A 24,739-nucleotide genomic window follows, 5' to 3' on the forward strand; every position below is an offset into this window, starting at 1 on the left:
GGAGAGAGGGATAATCACAGGTTAAAGAAGTGTGAATTGTCTCAAGCCAGGAAAGTTAGTAAGATTTTGCAAGGTCAGGCAAAATGGTGGGGACCACATGTAGTATAACCTGAACCCAAGATCCGGGTTGAGGCTGTCCTCATGTGTGTGCAGAACTTGGCTATCGGTTTCTGCTCGGCGATTCTGCATTGTCGTGTGTTTTGAAGGCTGCCTTGGAAAATGCTTACCTGAAGATCGGAGGCTAAATGTCCTTGACTGCTGAAGTCTTCCCTGACAGGAAGGGAACACTCCTGCCTGGTGATTGTCACGTGGTGTCCGTTCATCTATTGTCATAGCGAGTGCATGGTCTCACCAATGTACCAAGCCTCAGGATATTTGCTCCTGCAGCGTATGAGATAGACAATGTTGGCCAAGTAGCATGAGTATGTACCATGTACCTGATGGGTGGTGGTCTCACGTGTGATGGTGGTATCTGTATCGATGATCAAGCACGTCTAAAGACTCCTGTAAACACTCGCATTCCAACCATTATCTTGTAATTGAGTCTATATATACCGTGTTTGTAAACCCAACCCTCCACTCATCTGAGGAAGGAGCAACACTCCAAAAGCTCATCATTCCAAATAAACTTGTTGGACTTTAACCTGGTGCTGTGAGACGACTTACAGTGCAGGAGGCGGCCATTCGGCCCATCAGGTCTGCACCAACACAATCCCACCTCGGCCCTATCCCCATAACCCTACGCATTTACCCTCGCTTGTCCCCCTGACACTAAGGGGCAATTTACCATGGCCAATCCACCTAACCTGCACATTTTTTGGAGTAAACAGGAGCACCCGGAGGAGAATGTGCAAACTCCACACAGACAGTGACCCGAGGCCGGAATTGAACCCGGCTCCCTGGTGCTGTGAGGCAGCAGTGCTAACCACTGTGCCGCCCAAAGTATGTACAATTGTTTCTGCCTGGTTTCTGCCATCTCTTTTAGTACCCTGGGATGCATTCCATCAGGACCAGAAGACTTGTCTACTTTTAGCCCCATTAACTTGCCCAACACTACCTCTTTCGTGATAATAGTTTCTAGGTCCTCATCTGCCATAGCCTTGCTGTCATCAATTTTTGGCATGTTATTTGTGTCTTCCACTGTGAAGACCGACACAAAATACCTGTTCAATGCCTCAGCCATTTTCTCATTTCCAGTTATTACATCCCCCTTCTCACCCTCTAAAGGACCAATGTTTACTTTGGCCACTTTTTTTCACTTTATATATTTGTCGAAACTTTTGCTATCTCTTTTATATTCTGAGCTAGTTTACTCTCGTAATCCATTTTACTTTTCTTTTTAACTTTTTTCATGACTTTCTGTTGACCTTTAAAGATTTCCCACTCCTCTAGGTTCCCACTAATCTTTGCCACTTTGTATGCATTTTCTTTCAATTTTGTGCCTTACAAATTTGGTGGAGTTTTTTGAGGAAGTGACAAAAACGGTTGATGAAGGAAGGGCCGTGGATGTCGTCTATATGGATTTCAGTAAGGCATTTGACAAAGTCCCACATGGCAGGTTGGTTAAGAAGGTTAAGGCTCATGGGATACAAGGGGTAGTGGCTAGATGGGTGGAGAACTGGCTTGGCCATAGGAGACAGAGGGTAGTGATCGAAGGGTCTTTTTCCGGCTGGAGGTCTGTGACCAGTGGTGTTCCGCAGGGCTCTGTACTGGGACCTCTGCTATTTGTGATATATATAAATGATTTGGAAGAAGGTGTAACTGGTGTAATCAGCAAGTTTGCGGATGACACGAAGATGGCTGGACTTGCGGATAGCGAAGAGCATTGTCGGGCAATACAGCAGGATATAAATAGGCTGGAAAATTGGGCGGAGAGGTGGCAGATGGAGTTTAATCCGGATAAATGCGAAGTGATGCATTTTGGAAGAAATAATGTAGGGAGGAGTTATACAATAAATGGCAGAGTCATCAGGAGTATAGAAACACAGAGGGACCTAGGTGTGCAAGTCCACAAATCCTTGAAGGTGGCAACACAGGTGGAGAAGGTGGTGAAGAAGGCATATGGTATGCTTGCCTTTATAGGACGGGGTATAGAGTATAAAAGCTGGAGTCTGATGATGCAGCTGTATAGAACGCTGGTTAGACCACATTTGGAGTCCTGCGTCCAGTTCTGGTCGCCGCACTACCAGAAGGACGTGGAGGCATTGGAGAGAGTGCAGAGAAGGTTTACCAGGATGTTGCCTGGTATGGAGGGTCTTAGCTATGAGGAGAGATTGGGTAGACTGGGGTTGTTCTCCTTGGAAAGACGGAGAATGAGGGGAGATCTAATAGAGGTATACAAGATTATGAAGGGTATAGATAGGGTGAACAGTGGGAAGCTTTTTCCCAGGTCGGAGGTGACGATCACGAGGGGTCACGGGCTCAAGCTGAGAGGGGCGAAGTATAACTCAGACATCAGAGGGACGTTTTTTACACAGAGGGTGGTGGGGGCCTGGAATGCGCTGCCAAGTAGGGTGGTGGAGGCAGGCACGCTGACATCGTTTAAGACTTACCTGGATAGTCACATGAGCAGCCTGGGAATGGAGGGATACAAACGATTGGTCTAGTTGGACCAAGGAGCGGCACAGGCTTGGAGGGCCGAAGGGCCTGTTTCCTGTGCTGTACTGTTCTTTGTTCTTTGATACCCTCCTTTATTTCCTTAGATATCGATGTTGATTATCTCTTTTTCTCCAGTCCTTCCTTATCACTGGTGTATACTTTTGCTGAGCACTGTGAGAGATCACTTTGAAAGTCCTCCACTGTTCCTCAATTGTCCCACCATAAAGTTTTTGCTCCCGGTCTACCTTTGCCAACTCCTCCCTCATCCCTTTGTAGTCTCCTTTGTTTAAGCACAAGACACTGGTATTGGATTTTACCTTCTCACGCTCCATCTGTATTTTAAATTCAACCATACTGTGATCGCTACGTCAGAGAGGATCCTGAACTGTAAGATCATTAATTATTCCGGTCTCATTACACAGCACCAGATCTAGGATAGCTTGCTCCCTCGTAGGTTCTATTACATACTGTTCAAGGAAGCTATCACGGATACATTCTTAGAAATCCTACAGCACAGAAAGAGGCCATTCGGCCCATCGAGTCTGCACTGACCACAATCCCACCCAGGCCCTATCCCCATATCCCGACATATTTATCCACTAATCCCTCTAACCTACGTATCCCAGGATACTAAGGGCAATTTTAGCATGGCCAATCAACCTAACCTTCTAACCTAACCATTCTATGAATTCTTCCTCAAGGCTTCCTTGACCGACCTGGTTTGACCAATCGACATGTCGATTAAAATCCCCCATGATAATTGCCGTACCTTTTTTACATGCATCAGTTATTTGTTTATTTCTCGCCCCACCGTGATATTATTTGGCGGCCTATAGACTACGGCTGTCAGTGACTTTTCCCCCTTACTATTTCTAATTTCCACCCAAATGGATTCGACCTTTTTCCCCCCATAAAACCGACATCATCTGTCACCTCCGCCCTGATGTCATCCTTAAATATCAGAGCTACACCACCTCCCTTATCTTCCTGTCTGTCTCTCCGAACAGTCTAATATGCCTGGATATTCAACTCCCAGTCGTGACCATCCTGCAACCATGTCTCGTAATGGTCACCAAATCATACTCGTTCGCAATGATTTGTGCCGTCAACTCATTTACCTGGTTTCAAATGCTACAAGCATTCAGGTACAGTGCCCTTGTGCTAGTTGTTTTGTCTTTTTGAATCCTAACACCTCCATTAATAAAATTCCCTGAGTTCTCCTTCATTTTAACTTTTTTCCTGATCATAGAAATCATAGAAACCCTACAGTGCAGAAGGAGGCCATTCGGCCCATCGAGTCTGCACCGACCACAATCCCACCCAGGCCCTACCCCCACATATTTACCCGCTAATCCCTCTAACCTACACATCTCAGGGGCAATTTTAACCTGGCCAATCAACCTAACCCGCACATCTTTGGATGATGTTTGATGTAATTGAAATCTTCTCCCCACATGCTAACCTGCTGCTTTGCTTTCCATTAATTGTTATACTTCCCATAGTTTTACTCTTCCCTCCCCCCCCCCCCCCAATTGTTTAAAGTCCTTGTGACCACTCTATTTATCCTTGTCGCTAGAATGTGGATGCACTTAGCCATCGACCTTGAGAAGAAAGTGTTACAGTTGCTCCAGTGCCACAGCAAATTGCCAGGGCAGCGAATCTTTTGGACACGTTGCCAGTCTCGGCGAAGCAAATCTGGTACTGGATCAGTTGGGATCCACATTTGGCCAAAGTGAGACACAAAATACTTACAAGTTGGGCCAATGAGCTGGTTTCTGAAGAAATGAAACCATTTGTTACCCGCAGGATGAATTGAATTGCCAGGGTGGCATCCTGCTCTGGGGAGCAAGAGCAGTCATCCCTGTCCCTGGCAGAGAGCCGCTTCCAATAGAATTAGGCAGTATTCATCCGGGCATCTGAAAGGTAAAGTTGCTCGCCAGAAATTATATGTGGTTGCCTGGCATTGATTTTGACATCGAGAGCTCAGTCAAGGCGGCACGGTAGCACAGTGGTTAGCACTGCTGCTTCACAGCTCCAGGGACCTGGGTTCGATTCCCGGCTTGGGTCACTGTCTGTGTGGAATTTGCACATTCTCCTCGTGTCTGCTTGGGTTTCTTCCGGGTGCTCCGGTTTCCTCCCACAGTCCGAGACTGGCAACGTGTCCAAAAAATTCGCTGCCCTGGCAATTTTGTTAATGGAGGTGTTAGGATTCAAAAAGACAAAACAACTGGCGGGTTAGGTTGATTGGCCATGCTAAAATTGCCCCTTAGTGTCCTGAGATGTGTAGGTTAGAGGGATTAGCGGGTAAATTTGTAGGGATATTGGGGTAGGGCCTGGGTGGGATTGTGGTCGGTGCAGACTCGATGGGCCGAATGGCCTGTTTCTGCACTGTAGGGTTTCTATGAAGTGCTGTGAACAGTGCCAATTACAACAAGGGTTGCCAGCTGCAGCCTCACTGCACCGTTGGGAATGGCCCGGCCGGCCGTGGGTACAAGTCCATGTTGATTATGTTGGTCCATCCATGGACTCAATGTTTCTGCTCATTGTTGATGTGCACCAAGTGGATGGACATTTTGAGGTGAAGTCTCCTACGTCACATGCTACCTTTGAAAGATTACGCTAATGTTTTTTTTAATCTATGGGATACCTGAAATCATAGAATCTGACAGTGGATCAGTATTCACAAGTACTGACTTTCAAAACTTTACCACACTCAATGGTCCAAAGTACAGTTGAACTGCGCCTCCCCAGCATCCAATGGACTAACTGAGTGAGCCGTCCAAATGATTAAGTCTGATCTAACGAAGTAGTCAGGAGGAGCCCTGGAGAACAGAATATCAAACTTCCTTTTTGGCTACCACTTGGCTGATTGCAATCCTGTGGAAGTGCTCCAGATAGAGGAGTTACGCTGCTCCACAAGCATTCAGCAACTCCCTGAATGTTTAATTATAGAACATAGAACAGAACAGCACAGAACAGGCCCTTCTGCCCACGATGTTGTGCCGAGCTTTATCTGAAACCAAGATCAAGCAATCCCACTCCCTATCATCCTGGTGTGCTCCATGTGCCTATCCAATAACCGCTTAAATGTTCCTAAAGTGTCTGGGACTCTGTGAATTGAATATTGTATAAAGGGACTTCGAAAGGGAGGGATCTGGTGATTGTCCCTTTAAGAATCAATTTGAAAAGTAAGGGTCACATGACCTGGGGAACCAATCGGGGGGGTGCAGGATGGGGGATCACCCTGGTAAGCTGGGGCCTCGAATGTGAGTCATTTTAACCGGTAAATGGGTTCAGTTTTTCCTAAACTGATGAACTTCTCTAAACTACTACTCATCTATTTATATCCTTTCTTAAATAAGGAGGCCCAAACTGTAAACACTGCATTATAGATGTGGTCTCAACAAGGCCCTGTACAACTGCAGAAAAACATCCCCAATTATATATTCTATTCTGGCGATGATCTTTGCGTCGTCGTTGGAGACGGGAGAGGTTCCGGAGGATTGAAGGATTGCGGATGTGGTTCCTATATTCAAGAAAGGGAATAGGGATAGCCCAGGAAATTACCGACCGGTGAGTCTAACCTTTGTGGTTGGTAAGTTGATGGAGAAGATCCTGAGGGACAGGATTTATGAACATTTAGAGAAGTTTAGTATGCTCAAAAGTAGTCAGCACGGCTTTGCCAAAGGCAAATCGTGCCTTACGAGCCTGGTGGAGTTCTTTGAAAATGTGACTAAACACATTGACGAAGGAAAAGCGGTAGATGTGGTTGACATGGACTTCAGCCAGGCATTCGATAAGGTCCCCCATGCAAGACTTCTCGCGAAAGTGAGAGGGCATGGGATCCAAGGGGCTGTTGCCTTGTGGATCCAGAACTGGCTTGCATGCAGAAGGCAGAGAGTGGTTGTAGATGGGTCTTTTTCTGAATGGAGGTCGGTCACCAGTGGAGTGCCCCAGGGATCTGTTCTGGGACCCTTGCTGTTTGTCATTTTCATAAATGACCTGGATGAGGAAGTGGAGGGATGGGTTGGTAAGTTTGCTGACGACACGAAGGTTGGTGGTGTTGTGGATAGTTTGGAGGGATGTCAGAAGCTGCAGTGTGACATAGATAGGATGCAAGATTGGGCGGACAAGTGGCAGATGGACTTCAACCCGGATAAATGTGTAGTGGTCCATTTTGGCAGGTCAAATGTGATGAAGGAGTGTAATATCAAGAGTAAGACTCTTAGCAGTGTAGAGGATCAGAAGGTCCTTGGGGTCCGGGCCCATAGGACTGTTAAATCGGCCTCGCAGGTGGAGGAGGTGGTTAAGAAGGCGTATGGTGTGCTGGCCTTCATCAATCGAGGGATTGAGTTTAGGAGTCGGGAGATAATGACGCAGCTTTATAAGACCCTCGTCAGACCCCACTTGGAGTACTGTGCCCAGTTCTGGTCGCCTCATTACAGGAAGGATGTAGAAATTATTGAAAGAGTGCAGAGGAGATTTACAAGGATGTTGCCTGGATTAGGTGGCATGCCTTATGAGGATAGGTTGAGGGAGCTCGGTCTTTTCTTCTTGGAGAGACGAAGGATGAGAGGTGACCTGATAGAGGTGTACAAGATGTTGAGAGGTATAGATCGGGTGGATTCTCGGAGGCTTTTTCCCAGGGCTGAAATGGCTGCTACGAGAGGACACAGGTTTAAGGTGCTGGGGAGTAGGTACAGAGGAGATGTCAGGGGTAAGTTTTTCACTCAGAGGGTGGTGGGTGAGTGGAATCGGCTGCCGTCAATGGTGGTGGAGGCAAACTCGATAGGGTCTTTTAAGAGACTTCTGGATGAGTACATGGGACTTAATAGGATTGAGGGTTATAGGTAAGCCTATATATAGGCCTAGGTAGGTAGGGACACGACCGGCACAACGTGTGGGCCAAAGGGCCTGTTTGTGTTGTAGTTTTTCTATGTTCTATGTTCTCTATGTTCTTTTCCCCATGCAATATATTACAACATTCCACTTGCCTTCCTAATCACTTGCTGTATCTGCATACTAACTTTTACTGATTCACATACCAGGACACTCAGATCCCTCTCTACCTCAGAATTCTGCAGTCTTTCTCCAGTTATGCAATATATTGATTTCCTATTCTTCCTGCAAAAGTGGACACATACACATTTTCACACATCATATACCAAAACATTTTTTGCACACTCACTCACCTATCTAGGTCCTTTTGCTTTCCTGCCTATCTTTGTGTCATCAGCAAATTTAGCATCTATACATTCGGCCCTTCATTCAAGTCATTGATATATATATATTATAAATAGTTGAGACCCCAGCACTGGTCCCTGTGGCACCTCACACATCACACCTTGCCCTTTCAATCCTTCACTATTCCTCTTTCCAACCTTCACTTACTATCGTAGTTTGTTGTAAAATTGTTAAGGTGATTTGAATGTTATTTTTTTGTCTCGCAATGTTTTGTAACATTGGGAAGCAAGCAATATGTTTTTGGTACTTCTACTGTTTTACAGAGTGGATTTTTGCCGAACATATTCAAAGTGCTTTCCTATCGGCCTGTGGAATTCAGGGCATTCTTTGCATACTACAATGCCCTAATGAACAAAGAAACAGGTAGGAAAAAAGATTATCCACCTGCTGTTGTTTCATTGAAATTTGCACGCATTCACGCTCGTGCGCTCGCCCGCCCGCGTTCGCGCTCGCCCGTTCGCGCTCGCCCGTTCGCGCTCGCCCGTTCACGCTCGCCCGTTCGCGCGCTCGCCCGTTCGCGCGCTCGCCCGTTCGCGCGCTCGCCCGTTCGCGCGCTCGCCCGTTCGCGCGCTCGCCCATTCGCGCGCTCGCCTTCACGCTCGCGCTCGCCTTCACGCTCGTGCATGCCTGCACGCATTCACACTCACTCTGTGGGGCAGTGGTTTTGCAGCTCCTTTTCGCAATCAGAATAAAAGAGAGCTGTTGAAAAGAAAGGAATATGAGGCAACACTGAGTTTAGATAAAGGCAAAATAGTTTTTATTCATTAGTGTCATGAGTCGGTTTGCATTAACACTGCAGTGAATTTACTGTCAAAATTCCCTAGTTGCGACACTCCGGCACCTGTTCAGGTTCAGTGAGGGAGAATTTAGCACAGCCAATGCATCTAACCAGCACATCTTTCTTACTGTGGGAGGAAATCGGAGCACCCGGAAGAAACCCATGCAGACACGGGGAGAACGTGCAGACTCCGCACAGACAGTAACCTGAGAACAAAGAACAATACAGCACAGGAAGAGGACCTTCGGCCCTCCAAGCCCGCGCCGCTCCTGGTCCCAACTAGACCATTCTTTTGTATCCCTCCATTCCCACTCCGTTCATATGGCTATCTAGATAAGTCTTAAACGTTCCCAGTGTGTCCGCCTCCACCACCTTGCCCGGCAGCGCATTCCAGGCCCCCATCACCCTCTGTGTAAAATACGTCCTTCTGATATCCGTGTTAAACCTCCCCCTCCCCCCCACCTTGAACCTATGACCCCTCGTGAACGTCACCACCGACCTGGGAAAAAGCTTCCCACCGTTCACCCTATCTATGCCTTTCATAATTTTATACACCTCTATTAGGTCACCCCTCATCCTCCGTCTTTCCAGGGAGAATAACCCCAGTTTACCCAATCTCTCCTCATAACTAAGCCCCTCCATACCAGGCAACATCCTGGTAAACCTCCTCTGCACTCTCTCTAACACCTCCACGTCCTTCTGGTAGTGTGGCAACCAGAACTGGGTGCAGTATTCCAAATGCGGCCGAACTAACGTTCTATACAACTGCAACATCAGACCCCAACTTTTATACTCTATGCCCCGTCCTATAAAGGCAAGCATGCCATATGCCTTCTTCACTACCTTCTCCACCTGTGACGTCACCTTCAAGGATCTTGCACACCCAGGTCCCTCTGCGTATCTACACCCTTTATGGTTCTGCCATTTATCGTATAGCTCCCCCCTACGTTAGTTCTACCAAATGAGGTCTGAACTGAACCCGGCTCCCTGGTGCTGTGAGGCAGCAGTGCTAACCACTGTCACCCCAAATCAGGGCTGTTTAAATTAATCCCATTCTTGTCCGTAACATTAAAGTTGGTAACGATTGAACCAGGCAGAAAGGATATTTGAATAGCAGTGGATCTTTCTTGGTGAAATCTGCTCTTGAAGAATTTTGACAAAAGTTAAGGGTGTCATGAACAATGCATATCACCCCTTGTCTCAGTATTACTGTTGATTGCGTTCAGGGAAAAGGCTCCAATCCCTCTGACACAGGACAAATTGGTTCCTGAACTTGTTTGTACCCTTCTCTATATGCATGGAGTAGTTGAGGGAAATAGTGCTTAATTAACTTGCTTGAGATTTTTTGATGAGGTAACAGAGGCTTGATGAGGATAATGCTGTTGATGGTTTGTGCATGGCCTTTGAAAAGTTATTTGGTAAACTGCTGCACAATAGAACATAGAACATAGAACATAGAAAGCCACAGCACAAACAGGCCCTTCGGCCCACAAGTTGCGCCGATCACATCCCCACCTCTAGGCCTATCTATAGCCCTCAATCCCATTAAATCCCATGTACTCATCCAGAAGTCTCTTAAAAGACCCCAACGAGTTTGCCTCCACCACCACCGACGTCAGCCGATTCCACTCACCCACCACCCTCTGAGTGAAAAACTTACCCCTGACATCCCCCCTGTACCTACCCCCCAGCACCTTAAACCTGTGTCCTCTCGTAGCAACCATTTCAGCCCTTGGAAATAGCCTCTGAGAGTCCACCCTATCCAGACCCCTCAACATCTTGTAAACCTCTATCAGGTCACCTCTCATCCTTCGTCTCTCCAGGGAGAAGAGACCAAGCTCCCTCAACCTATCCTCATAAGGCATGCCCCCCAATCCAGGCAACATCCTTGTAAATCTCCTCTGCACCCTTTCAATGGCTTCAACATCTTTCCTGTAATGAGGTGACCAGAACTGCGCGCAGTACTCCAAGTGGGGTCTAACCAGGGTCCTATAAAGCTGCAGCATTATCTCCCGACTCCTAAACTCAAACCCTCGATTAATGAAGGCTAGTACGCCATACGCCTTCTTGACCGCATCCTCCACCTGCGAGGCCGATTTAAGAGTCCTATGGACCCGGACCCCAAGGTCCTTCTGATCCTCTACACTGCTAAGAGTCTTACTCTTGATATTATATTCGTTCATCACATTTGACCTGCCAAAATGGATCACTACACATTTATCCGGGTTGAAGTCCATCTGCCACTTCTCCGCCCAATCTTGCATCCTTTTATGTCACGCTGCAGCTTCTGACATCCCTCCAAACTATCCACAACACCACCAACCTTCGTGTCGTCGGCAAACTTACCAACCCATCCCCCCACTTCCTCATCCAGGTCATTTATGAAAATGACAAACAGCAAGGGTCCCAGAACAGATCCCTGGGGCACTCCACTGGTCACTGACCTCCATGCAGAGAAAGACCCCTCCACAGCCACTCTCTGCCTTCTGCAGGCAAGCCAGTTCTGGATCCACAAGGCAACAGCCCCTTGGATCCCATGCCCTCTCACTTTCTCAAGAAGTCTTGCATGGGGGACCTTATCGAATGCCTTGCTGAAGTCCATATAGACCACATCCACCGCTCTTCCTTCGTCAATGTGCTTGGTCACATTTTCAAAGAACTCAACCAGGCTCGTAAGGCACGACCTGCCCCTGACAAAGCCGTGCTGACTACTTTTGATCATACTAAACTTCTCTAGATGATCATAAATCCTGTCTCTCAGGATCCTCTCCATCAACTTACCAACCACTGAGGTTAGACTCACCGGTCGGTAATTTCCCGGGCTGTCCCTGTTCCCTTTCTTGAATATAGGGACCACATCCGCAATCCTCCAATCCTCCGGAACCTCTCCCGTCTCCATCGACGATGCAAAGATCATCGCCAAAGGCTCCGCAATCTCCTCCCTCGCCTCCCACAGTAACCTGGGGTACATCCCATCCGGTCCCGGCGACTTACCAACCTTGATGCCATTCAATAGTTCCAACACATCCTCTTTCTTTATGTCCACATGCTCGATCCTTTCTGTCCTCCGCAATCCAGCAGTACAACCACCCAGATCCCTTTCCACCGTGAATACCGAGGTAAAGTATTCATTAAGCACCTCCGCCATTTCTAACGGTTCCGCACAAACTTTTCCCCCTTCACCTTTTAAGGGTCCTATGCCTTCACATCTCATCCTTTTACTCTTGACATATTTGTAGAAAGCCTTGGGATTCTCCTTAATCTTACCCGCCAAGGTCTTCTCATGACCCCTTCTCGCTCTCCTAATTTCCTTCTTAAGCTCCTTCCTACATCGCGTATACTCCTCTAAATCCTTAACACCTCCTAGCTCTCTGAACCTTCTGTACGCCTCTCTTTTCTTATTTACCAGGTTCATCACAACCTTCGTGCACCACGGTTCCCGTACCCTACCAACACCCCCCTGTCTCATCGGAACGTTGTCATGCAGAGCTCCAGACAAACATTCCTTGAAAATCCTCCACTTTCCTTCGGTACTTTTCCCCAAGAATGCCTCCTTCCAATTTACCCGTCTAATTTCCTCCCTGATGACACTGTATTTCCCTTTACTCCAGAGAAACACTTTCCTAGCCTGCCTGACCCTATCTCTTTCCAATGCTATCGTGAAGGAGATAGAATTATGATCGCTATCCCCAAGATGCTCACCCACCGAGAGATCCTCCACCTGTCCAGGTTCATTAGCCAGCACCAGATCAAGAACAGCCTCTCCTCTAGTAGGCTTATCCACATACTGTGTCAGGAAACTCTCCTGGACACACCTAACAAACTCCTCTCCATCCAAACCCCTAGCCCTAGGGATATTCCAATCTATGTTTGGGAAATTAAAATCTCCCATCACGACAACTCTGTTATTCCTACATCTCTCCAGGATCTGTTTCCCCATCTGCTCCTCAACATCTCTGTTACTATTGGGCGGCCTATAGAAAACACCCAGCAAAGTTACCGACCCCTTCCTGTTCCTAACCTCCACCCACAGAGATTCCGTAGTCAGTCCCTCCACGGCGTCCACCTTCTCTACAGCCGCGACACTATCCCTGATCAACAGTGCCACTCCCCCCCCTCTCTTGCCTCCCTCCCTGTCCTTCCTGAAACATCTAAAACCCGGCACCTGAAGCACCCAGTCCTGTCCCTGAGACATCCAAGTCTCCGTAATGGCCACCACATCACAATTCGAAGCAGCAATCCACGCTCCAAGCTCATCCACTTTATTCACTACACTCCTGGCATTAAAATAGACACATCTCAGACCTTCAGCCTGAGCACTTCCCTTCTCCCTCACTCGTCTAACCTCCCTCTTACCCTGTCTACATTCCTTATCTATTTGCGAGCTAACCTCCTCGCTCTCAGTCCCCTCATTTCGATTCCCTCCCCCCAACCTTTCTAGTTTAAAGTCTCTCCAGTAGCCTTAGCCAACCTTCCCGTAGACTTGAATAAATGGAATAAAATGGACACAGAATCACAGAAAGAGGCCTATCAAGTCAGGACCAGTTCTCTGATAGAGAAACTTGCCAAGTGCCACTAACCTCGTCTTCTCTCTGTGATCCTGCAAATTCTTTCTTTTCGGATAAGTCGAGTTAACTTTTCAATGTTTCAATTCAACCTCTCTCCACCACATACTCAGGCAGTGCATTTCAAACCTTAACTGCTTGCTGCATGAAACTAGTTTTCATCATGTGACTTAGAACATAGAAAAACTACAGCACAAACAGGCCCTTCGGCCCACAAGTTGCGCCGGTCGTGTCCCTACCTACCTAGGCCTATATGTAGGCTTACCTATAACCCTCAATCCTATTAAGTCCCATGTACTCATCCAGAAGTCTCTTAAAAGACCCTATCGAGTTTGCCTCCACCACCATTGACGTCAGCCGATTCCACTCACCCACCACCCTCTGAGTGAAAAACTTACCCCTGACATCTCCTCTGTACCTACTCCCCAGCACCTTAAACCTGTGTCCTCTCGTAGCAGCCATTTCAGCCCTGGGAAAAAGCCTCTGAGAATCCACCCAATCTATACCTCTCAACATCTTGTACACCTCTATCAGGTCACCTCTCATCCTTCGTCTCTCCAAGAAGAAAAGACCGAGCTCCCTCAACCTATCCTCATAAGGCATGCCACCTAATCCAGGCAACATCCTTGTAAATCTTCTCTGCACCCTTTCAATAATTTCTACATCCTTCCTGTAAAGAGGCGACCAGAACTGAGCACAGTACTCCAAGTGGGGTCTGACGAGGGTCTTATAAAGCTGCATCATTATCTCCTGACTCCTAAACTCAATCCCTCAATTGCTGAAGGCCAGCACACCATACGCCTTCTTAACCACCTCCTCCACCTGCGAGGCCGATTTAAGAGTCCTATGGACCCGGACCCCAAGGTCCTTCTGATCCTCTACACTGCTAAGAGTCTTACTCTTGATATTATATTCGTTCATCACATTTGACCTGCCAAAATGTACCACTACACATTTATCCGGGTTGAAGTCCATCTGCCACTTCTCCGCCCAATCTTGCATCCTTTTATGTCACGCTGCAGCTTCTGACATCCCTCCAAACTATCCACAACACCACCAACCTTCGTGTCGTCGGCAAACTTACCAACCCATCCCCCCACTTCCTCATCCAGGTCATTTATGAAAATGACAAACAGCAAGGGTCCCAGAACAGATCCCTGGAGCACTCCACTGGTGACCGACCTCCATTCAGGAAAAGACCCATCTGTAACCACTCTCTGCCTTCTGCAGGCAAGCCAGTTCTGGATCCACAAGGCAACAGCCCCTTGGATCCCACACCCTCTCACTTTCTCGAGAAGTCTTGCATGGGGGACCTTATCGAACGCCTTGCTGAAGTCCATGTCAACCACATCTACCGCTTTTCCTTCGTCAATGTATTTAGTCACATTCTCAAAGAACTCCACCAGGCTCGTAAGACACGATTTGCCTTTGACAAAGCCGTGCTGACTACTTTTGAGCATACTAAACCTCTCTAAATGTTCATAAATCCTGTCTCTCAGGATCTTCTCCATCAACTTACCAACCACTGAGGTTAGACTCACCGGTCGGTAATTTCCTGGGCTATCCCTATTCCCTTCCTTGAATATAGGAACCACGTCCGCAATCCTCCGGAACCTCGCCCGTCTCCAACGACGACGCAAAGATCATCACCAGAGGTTCTGCAATCTCTTCCCTCGCCTCTGCTCCCTCGGTGTCAATCTTTTCATGAATGGGAACGGTTTCCCCCTTTCTACTCTGATCAAACCCTCATGATTTTTAATGTCTGCACTGTATCTCCCCTCAGCCCTATCTTCAAAGAAAGTCCCATCTTGTTCAATCTACCTTCATAACTAATGTTCCTCAGACCTGCAACAATTCTCGTAAACCTCTTCCGTGCTCTCTGCAGTGCCTTCACATCCTTCTGAAGTGCAGTGCCTAGAACTAGATGCAATACACTAGCTGAGGTCGAACTATTATTCTATACAAGTTCAACATAATCTCCGTGCTCTTACACTCTATGTCCATTTTAATAAAACCCAGAATACTGCTTGCTTAATTAACTGTTCTGCCTCCAATAGTCTATGCACATGCACACCCAGGTCCCTCTGCTTTTGCACCCTTTAAGAATTTTACCCTTTATTTTGTATTGTCTCTCCATGTTCTTCCTACTAAAATGCATCACCTCACACTTCTCCGTATTGAACTTCATCTGCCACCTATCTGCCCATTCTACTAAGTTATCTATGTCATTTTGGAAATTTTACACTGTCCTCTTCACAGTTTACAATGCGCCAAGTTTTGTATCATCCGCAGACGTTGACATTGTTCCCTGTACACAAAGATCTAGATCATTAATATATGTCAGGAAAAGCAAGGATCCCAATAATGACCCCAAGGGAACACCACTACAAACCTTCCTCCAGCCTGAATGATATCAAAGAACAAGAACAAAGAAAATTACAGCACAGGAACAGGCCCTTCGGCCCTCCAAGCCTGCGCTGATCATGCTGTCTGACTTAACTAAAACCCCCTACTCTTCCGGGGACCATATCCCTCTATTTCCATCCTATTCATGTATCTGTCAAGATGCCCCTTAAAAGTCACTACCGTATCCGCTTCCACTACCTCCCCCGGCAATGAGTTCCAGGCACCCACCAACCTCTGTGTAAAAAATCTGCTCGTACATCTCCTTTAAACCTTGCCCATTGCACCTTAAACCTGTGCCCCCTAATGATTGACTCTTCCACCCTGGGAAAAAGCTTCTGACTATTCACTCTGTCCATGCCTCTCATAATCTTGTAGACTTCTATCAGATCGTCCCTCAACCTCCGTCGTTCCAGTGAGAACAAACCAAGTTTCTCCAACCTCTCCTCAGAGCTAATGCCCTCCATACCAGGCAACATCCTGGTAAATCTTTTCTGTACCCTCTCCAAAGTCTCCACATCCTTCTGGTAGTGTGGCGACCAGAATTGAACACTATATTCCAAGTGCGGCCAAACTAAGGTTCTATAAAGCTGCAACATGACTTGCCAATTTTTAAACTCAATGCCCTGGCCGATGAAGGCAAGCATGCCGTATGCCTTCTTGATTACTTTCTCCACCTGCATTGCCACTTTCAATGACCTGTGTACCTGTATACCCAGATCCCTTTGCCTATCAATACTCTTAAGGGTTCTGCCATTTACTGTATATTTCCTATCTGTATTAGACCTTCCAAAATGCATTGCTTCACACTTGTCTGGATTAAACTCCATCTGCCATCACTCCGCCCAAGTCTCCAACCGATCTATATCCTGCTGTATCCTCTGATGGTCCTCATCGCTATCCGCAAATCCACCAACCTTTGTGTCGTCCGCAAACTTACTAATCAAACCAGTTACAATTTCCTCCAAATCATTAGCAAAGGTCCCAGCACTGATCCGTGAGGAATGCCACTTGTCACAGCCCTACATTCAGAAACGCACCCTTCCACTGCTACCCTCTGTCTTCTTTGACTGAGCCAGTTTGGTATCCACCTTGCCAGCTCACCTCTGATCCCATGCGACTTCACTTTCTGCACCAGTCTGCCATGAGGGACCTTGTCAAAGGCCTTACTGAAGTCCATATAGACAACATCCACTGCCCTACCCTCATCAATCATCTTTGTCACTTCCTTGGAAAAACTCGATCAAGTTAGTGAGACACGACCTCCCCTTCACAAAACCATGTTGCCTCTCACTAATACGTCCACTTATTTCCAAGTGGGAATAAATCCTGTCTCGAAGAATCCTCTCTAATAATTTCCCTACCATTGATACAAGGCTCACCGGCCTGTAATTACCTGGATTATTCTTGCTACCCTTCTTAAACAAAGGAACAACATTGGCTATTCTCCAATCCTGACCTTTACTCTGCTTTCTATCATTCGGCCAATTTTGTATCCACATTTCTACTGTTACAACTTTTCTGTCAAATCTGTTGTGTGGCACTGTATCAAATGCCTTCTGAAAGTCCATGTATACCAAATCAACAGCATTGCCCTCATTGACTCTTTCTGTTACCATCTAAAAACTGCAGCAAGTTAGTTGAACATGATTTCCTCTTTAGAAATCCATGCTGGTTGAGTATTGCATCCAGTTCTGGGCACCACACTTGAGGAAGGATGTGGAGACATTAGAGAGGGTGCAGTAAGGATTCACGAGAATGGTTCAGGGCTGAGGAACTTCAGCTATGTAGAAAGATTGGAGAAGTTGGGACTGTTGTTCTTGGAGAGAAGAAAGTTGAAAGGGGATTTAATAGTGGTGTTCAAAAACGAAGGATGTGGACAGAGTAGATAGTGAGAAATTGTTCCCATTGGTGGAAGAATCAAAAACTGGAGAGCCTAAATTTTAAGACAATTGGTAAAATAAGCAGTCATGACATGAAAACCTTTTTCACACCAGAGTGTAATGTGGAGATGGGGTAATTTGAGGGTTTCAAAAGGGAATAAATAGGGTCATTATCGAAAAAGGAAAATATTGCTGCGCTATGGAGAAAAAATGGGATTGGCACTTGTTGAATTACTCCGATGGGGGACCAACAAAGTAACAATAGACCAAATGGACTCATTCTGTGCTGTAACCATTCTCTGATTCTATATTCTTCCTAAACTGTTCATGTTACTCTAGGTGTTTTATATAGCTGCAGCATAACTAGACCCCTTATACTGTATATTGCCTGGTCTACATACCTAAGGAAGGATCTTCTTTCTTTGGAGGGAGTACAACAAAAGTTGACTAGATTGATTATTGGGATGAGAATCTGTCAGTGGTAGTTGAGTAGACTCAACCTATGTTCCCTGTCATGTATTCTTGTTAAAACATATAACATTCTTAGGGACTTGACAAGTGTTTTGTATTGTAAACCAATGCAACTCTATGTAGCATGTCACATGGTGACATCATCAGTGGCATTTTGGAGATTTTCCCTCTTTTCCATTCTGCACTGCGAGTAAGCAACACCGATCTATTAAAGCTGCACAAACTAGTTAAGTAACCAATGTGTGGCAAACTTTCCATTCTTTTATCTTTACTGTTAGTGACCTGACCACTTTAATATACAAAAGTAAAAGCTAAAACTGATGACAAAGGTGGTTTTCCAGGAAAAATAATCAGAAGAAAATTCAGACCTGAATCTTGAGTCAGGGATCAATTTTCGGGAGACTACTCCACCTTGTTTTCAGTCTTTGCTAAGGGCGCATATTAATTTTAAAATTGATAAAAAGCACTCTGGACAATTCCTTATTTTTACTCGATCATGACCTCAGGAGCGCCCAGTTGGAGGCAGGAAAATAGGAAAATTATATCAGCCAGCATGTTGATGGTAATAATAGTCGATTAACCAAATCGGTCGGCTCAGAATCTCCAAGAAAATGAGCAAAGTGAGAAAAATAAGGGAGTAGGCTGTGTAAAAAGAAGTTTGCTTCCCAGAGCTGGAGAGGCTGTGTGTGTCTTCATACGAGGCAAGCTGCGGTGTCGGGTCCTCAAACTCCTGGAGAGAGAGAAACTTGCTCTTTGGAAAACAATTCCTCAAAAAGCAAATAACGTGATAGTAACCAAGATTAAGCAGAATTAAAGCTGAAATCTCCTGGTTTTAAAACAAATTGGTGTTTGCAAAAAAGGAAAAAAATTCTTAAAGCTGTAGTCCAGTCAAAAATTTGTTTTTAAGAAACAACAACAGAAATAATACAAATTAAATTGGAAGAGAAAATAAATTAGAGAGAAGGAAAGTTAAAGAAAATACTACAACTTAAGAACTGGTAATTGGAATGGCAAGAAAAGGTGGCGCTATGGAATCTTCCAATGAGAATCTGGAATCATGGAGTATCTATGAAGAGAGATTTCAATATTACCTTGCTGAAAACAGGATACCGAATGAAACTAAAATAGCAACTTTCCTGAGTAGTAGGATGGAAAACCTTCAATCTTTGATAAAGTCTTGTCCATCCCACCAAACCTGGTGCAAAAATTTGCAAGAAAGTGACTAAGACTCTTGAAGAATTATTTGGTTGATGGAGTCAAGAAGAGAGTGAAAATATTCCACAATATGTAGCCATACTATGGACACGAGCAAAGAGTTGAGTTTGGCCCGACCCTCCAAGAAACTCCGCAAGACAGACTTGTTTGGAGACTTCAAATAAAGCAAATCAAAGACAGTTGCTCACCGAGAGTTCTTTAACTACTAAAATTTGCTGTTGAGATTTCAGTGTAAGAAGTTTAACAACACCAGGTTAAAGTCCAACAGGTTTATTTGGTAGCAAAAGCCACACAAGCTTTCGGAGCTCTTAGCCCCTTCTTCAGGTGAGTGGGAATTCTGTTCACAAACCGAGTTTATAAAGACACAGACTCAATTTACATGAATAATGGTTGGAATGCAAATACTTACAACTAATCAAGTCTTTAAGAGACGAAACAATGTGAGTGGAGAGAGCATCAAGACAGGCTAAAAAGATGTGTATTGTCTCCAGACAAGACAGCCAGTGAAACTCTGCAGGTCCACGCAACTGTGGGAGTTACAAATAGTGTGACATGAACCCAATATCCCGGTTGAGGCCGTACTCGTGTGTGCGGAACTTGGCTATCAGTTTCTGCTCAGCGACTCTGCGCTGTCATGTGTCGCGAAGGCCGCCTTGGAGAACGCTTACCCGAATATCAGAGGCCAAATGCCCGTGACCGCTGAAGTGCTCCCCAACAGGAAGAGAACAGTCTTGCCTGGTGATTGTCGAGCGGTGTTCATTCATCCGTTGTCGCAGCGTCTGCATAGTTTCCCCAATGTATCATGCCTCGGGACATCCTTTCTTGCAGCGTATCAGGTAGACAACGTTGGCCAAATTGCAAGAGTATGTACCGTGTACCTGGTGGATGGTGTTCTCACGTGAGATGATGGCATCTGTGTCGATGATCCGGCACGTCTTGCAGAGGTTGCTGTGGCAGGGTTGTGTGGTGTCATGGTCACTGTTCTCCTGAAGGCTGGGTAGTTTGCTGCGGACAATGGTCTGTTTGAGGTTGTGCGGTTGTTTGAAGGCAAGAAGTGGGGGTGTGGGGATGGCCTTGGCGAGATGTTCGTCTTCATCAATGACATGTTGAAGGCTCTGGAGGAGATGCCGTAGCTTCTCCGCTCCGGGGAAGTACTGGACAACGAAGGATACTCTGTCCACTGTGTCCCGTGTTTGTCTTCTGAGGAGGTCGGTGCGGTTTTTCGCTGTGGCGCGTTGGAACTGTTGATCAATGAGTCTAGCGCCATATCCTGTTCTTATGAGGGCATCTTTCAGCGTCTGGAGGTGTCTGTTGCGATCCTCCTCATCCGAGCAGATCCTGTGTATACGGAGGGCTTGTCCGTAGAGGATGGCTTCTTTAACGTGTTTAGGGTGGAAGCTGGAGAAGTGGAGCATCGTGAGGTTATCCGTGGGCTTGCGGTACAGTGAGGTGCTGAGGTGACCGTCCTTAATGGAGATGCGTGTGTCCAAGAATGCAACCGATTCCGGAGAGTAGTCTATGGTGAGTCTGATGGTGGGATGGAACTTGTTGATGTCATCATAGAGTTGTTTCAGTGATTGTTCACCATGAGTCCAAAGGAAGAAAATGTCATCGATGTATCTAGTGTATAGCATCGGTTGAAGGTCCCGTGCGGTGAAGAAGTCTTGTTCGAACCTGTGCATGAAGATGTTGGCATATTGAGGTGCGAATTTGGTCCCCATGGCTGTTCCGTGTGTCTGGATGAAGAACTGGTTGTTGAAGGTGAAGATATTGTGGTCCAGGATGAAGCGGATGAGATGTAAAATTGCATCTGGAAACTGGCAGTTGTTGGCGCTGAGCACTGAGGCCATTGCAGCAATGCCATCGTCATGGGGGATGCTGGTGTAGAGTGCCGAGACATCCATTGTGACGAGGAGCGCTCCTGGTTCAACTGCTCCATGTGTGCCGAGTTTCTGTAGGAAGTCCGTCGTGTCGCGACAAAAGCTGGGGGTTCTTTGTACAATGGGTTTCAGGATGCCCTCGACATAGCCGGAGAGGTTCTCGCACAGGGTCCCATTGCCCGATACGATGGGACGGCTGGGTGTGTTTGCCTTGTGTATCTTCGGGAGGCAGTAGAGATCTCCAACGCGGGGAGTACGCGCGTTGGAGATATCTACTGCCTCCCGAAGAGACACAAGGCAAACACACCCGGCCGTCCCATCGTATCGGGCAATGGGACCCTGTGCGAGAACCTCTCCGGCTATGTCGAGGGCATCCTGAAACCCATTGTACAAAGAACCCCCAGCTTTTGTCGCGACACGACGGACTTCCTACAGAAACTCGGCACACATGGAGCAGTTGAACCAGGAGCGCTCCTCGTCACAATGGATGTCTCGGCACTCTACACCAGCATCCCCCATGACGATGGCATTGCTGCAACGGCCTCAGTGCTCAGCGCCAACAACTGCCAGTTTCCAGATGCAATTTTACATCTCATCCGCTTCATCCTGGGCCACAATATCTTCACCTTCAACAACCAGTTCTTCATCCAGACACACGGAACAGCCATGGGGACCAAATTCGCACCTCAATATGCCAACATCTTCATGCACAGGTTCGAACAAGACTTCTTCACCGCACGGGACCTTCAACCGATGCTATACACTAGATACATCGATGACATTTTCTTCCTTTGGACTCATGGTGAACAATCACTGAAACAACTCTATGATGACATCAACAAGTTCCATCCCACCATCAGGCTCACCATAGACTACTCTCCGGAATTGGTTGCATTCTTGGACACGCATCTCCATTAAGGACGGTCACCTCAGCACCTCACTGTACCGCAAGCCCACGGATAACCTCACGATGCTCCACTTCTCCAGCTTCCACCCTAAACACGTTAAAGAAGCCATCCCCTACGGACAAGCCCTCCGTATACACAGGATCTGCTCGGATGAGGAGGATCGCAACAGACACCTCCAGACGCTGAAAGATGCCCTCATAAGAACAGGATATGGCGCTCGACTCATTGATCAACAGTTCCAACGCGCCACAGCGAAAAACCGCACCGACCTCCTCAGAAGACAAACACGGGACACAGTGGACAGAGTACCCTTCGTTGTCCAATACTTCTCCGGAGCGGAGAAGCTACGGCATCTCCTCCGGAGCCTTCAACATGTCATTGATGAAGACGAACTTCTCGCCAAGGCCATCCCCACACCCCCACTTCCTGCCTTCAAACAACCGCACAACCTCAAACAGACCATTGTCCGCAGCAAACTACCCAGCCTTCAGGAGAACAGTGACCATGACACCACACAACCCTGCCACAGCAACCTCTGCAAGACGTGCCGGATCATCGACACAGATGCCATCATCTCACGTGAGAACACCATCCACCAGGTACACGGTACATACTCTTGCAATTTGGCCAACGTTGTCTACCTGATACGCTGCAAGAAAGGATGTCCCGAGGCATGGTACATTGGGGAAACTATGCAGACGCTGCGACAACGGATGAATGAACACCGCTCGACAATCACCAGGCAAGACTGTTCTCTTCCTGTTGGGGAGCACTTCAGCGGTCACGGGCATTTGGCCTCTGATATTTGGGTAAGCGTTCTCCAAGGCGGCCTTCGCGACACATGACAGCGCAGAGTCGCTGAGCAGAAACTGATAGCCAAGTTCCGCACACACGAGGACGGCCTCAACCGGGATATTGGGTTCATGTCACACTATTTGTAACTCCCACAGTTTCACTGGCTGTCTTGTCTGGAGACAATACACATCTTTTTAGCCTGTCTTGATGCTCTCTCCACTCACATTGTTTCGTCTCTTAAAGACTTGATTAGTTGTAAGTATTTGCATTCCAACCATTATTCATGTAAATTGAGTCTGTGTCTTTATAAGCTCTGTTTGTGAACAGAATTCCCACTCACCTGAAGAAGGGGCTAAGAGCTCCGAAAGCTTGTGTGGCTTTTGCTACCAAATAAACCTGTTGGACTTTAACCTGGTGTTGTTAAACTTCTTACTGTGTTTACCCCAGTCCAACGCCGGCATCTCCACATCGAGATTTCAGTGTCCATGGAAGCTGAAGAAGCTTCCCAAATTGGAGCTGGTATCAAAATACACAAGATGAATACTGAGAAAAGAAAATCTCTCAACAGGTAAGTATGTCGTAGGTGTGCCCAGCTGGGGCATTTGCCACAGGAATGTTGGTGTTGAGAAAGCAAATGTTGTAATTGTGGCAAGGAAGGTCACATAACCAAGCCATGTTGGACCAGACCGAATCCGGAAACCTTGAACCAGGGTAAACACAAGAAAGCACCCAAAGCCACAAAAAAAAAGTTTATAGAATAACCAAAGACAATGAAGATTCCCTGAAAGACATGATAGCTATGGAAATTAAAAAACTAAAACTTGGTGTATTATTGATGCACAGTAATGCACAGATTTTGGAGTCTTTCCAAAATGGAATGTGAACGAAATTAAAATGGAAGATGATCTCTGAAAATTTATGTTAACAAAAGCTCAAGAATGTACCATTAAAGCTGTCTGATAAAATCCTGAGAACTTAAACAGAAGAAGTGGTTCCAATAACGAGTTATATCATGGTGTAACAAATGGTCAATGTGAAAAATTGCCATTTCTTGCTGTGAAAGAAAACTTGTGCACTTCCAGAAGAGCATGAGTGAACAAACTCAAACTAAATTGGCAAGCAATTAACCAATTGGTTGATGGCAAGAACATATTACAGAAAAATACAAGAAGGTATTTGAAAAGACTTTAGGGAAATGGGCGGGAGTCATGGCATGACTTAAGATAAAATGCTTAAAGACAAGAACTGTACTTTACACTTTCAAGCCAAAAATTGAAATGGAACATGAAAAATTAATCACTGATGGAGTCAGTAACCACGAGCGATTGAGCAACTCCAATCGTTCCTGTCATTAAACTAAATGGTTCTATAAGAATTTACGGTGACGACAAAACAACAAAAGATCTAGTGCTGTGTATCGACCAGTACCCCTTGCCATTGAGGACCTAATCGCTGGATTATCCATGTCATTCATGGGACATGGGTGTCGCAGGCTGGGCCAGCTTAGAGGGCAGTTGAGCATCAACCACATTGCTATGGCTCTGGAGTCGCATGTAGGCCAGACCAGGTAAGGATGATGGATTTCCTTCCATAAAGGACAGAGTGAACCAGATGAGTTTTTACGACAGTCAACAATGGTTTCACAGTCATCATTAGACTTTTAATTCCAGTTTTTAAAAATTAAACTCAAATTTCACCATCTGCCATGGTGGGATTCAAACCTGGGTCCCCAGAGCATTGCCCACTATTCGAGCTGTGGAACGGTTGGGGTCTGAGGCTTCAGTGTGCCCGTTTCTTGCACTGTGCCCCGTTTCTCTGGCCAAGTACATGATTTCTCTGGAAAAGGCAAAGGCTGAGCAAGATAATTGAAATTCGAAGCAGCCTCAATCAGCAACACATCACCTAGTCAGCTCAGAGCAGGCAGAGGAGCAAGCTTACAGCACATTTAATGTTAATGAGGTGCTTTAAAGCCTATTTATACCACAGTAGTGATCGATGG

General features: G+C 46.4%; 1 protein-coding gene across 4 annotated transcripts in view; it reads left to right on the top strand.

Annotated features, from left to right (window-relative positions):
• LOC144483758 (uncharacterized) overlaps positions 1-24,739 on the top strand; it is a 60,154-nt gene that overhangs the window by 15,216 nt on the left and 20,199 nt on the right. For all 4 annotated transcript variants that reach the window (XM_078202469.1, XM_078202523.1, XM_078202403.1 and 1 more), the window contains exon 3: positions 8,106-8,205. In XM_078202469.1, the coding sequence (XP_078058595.1) occupies positions 8,106-8,205 (100 nt within the window). The remainder of the gene's footprint in view (positions 1-8,105; positions 8,206-24,739) is intronic.

Source organism: Mustelus asterias, chromosome 1, assembly GCF_964213995.1.
Source record: "Mustelus asterias chromosome 1, sMusAst1.hap1.1, whole genome shotgun sequence".
Taxonomy (NCBI): Eukaryota; Metazoa; Chordata; class Chondrichthyes; order Carcharhiniformes; family Triakidae; genus Mustelus; species Mustelus asterias.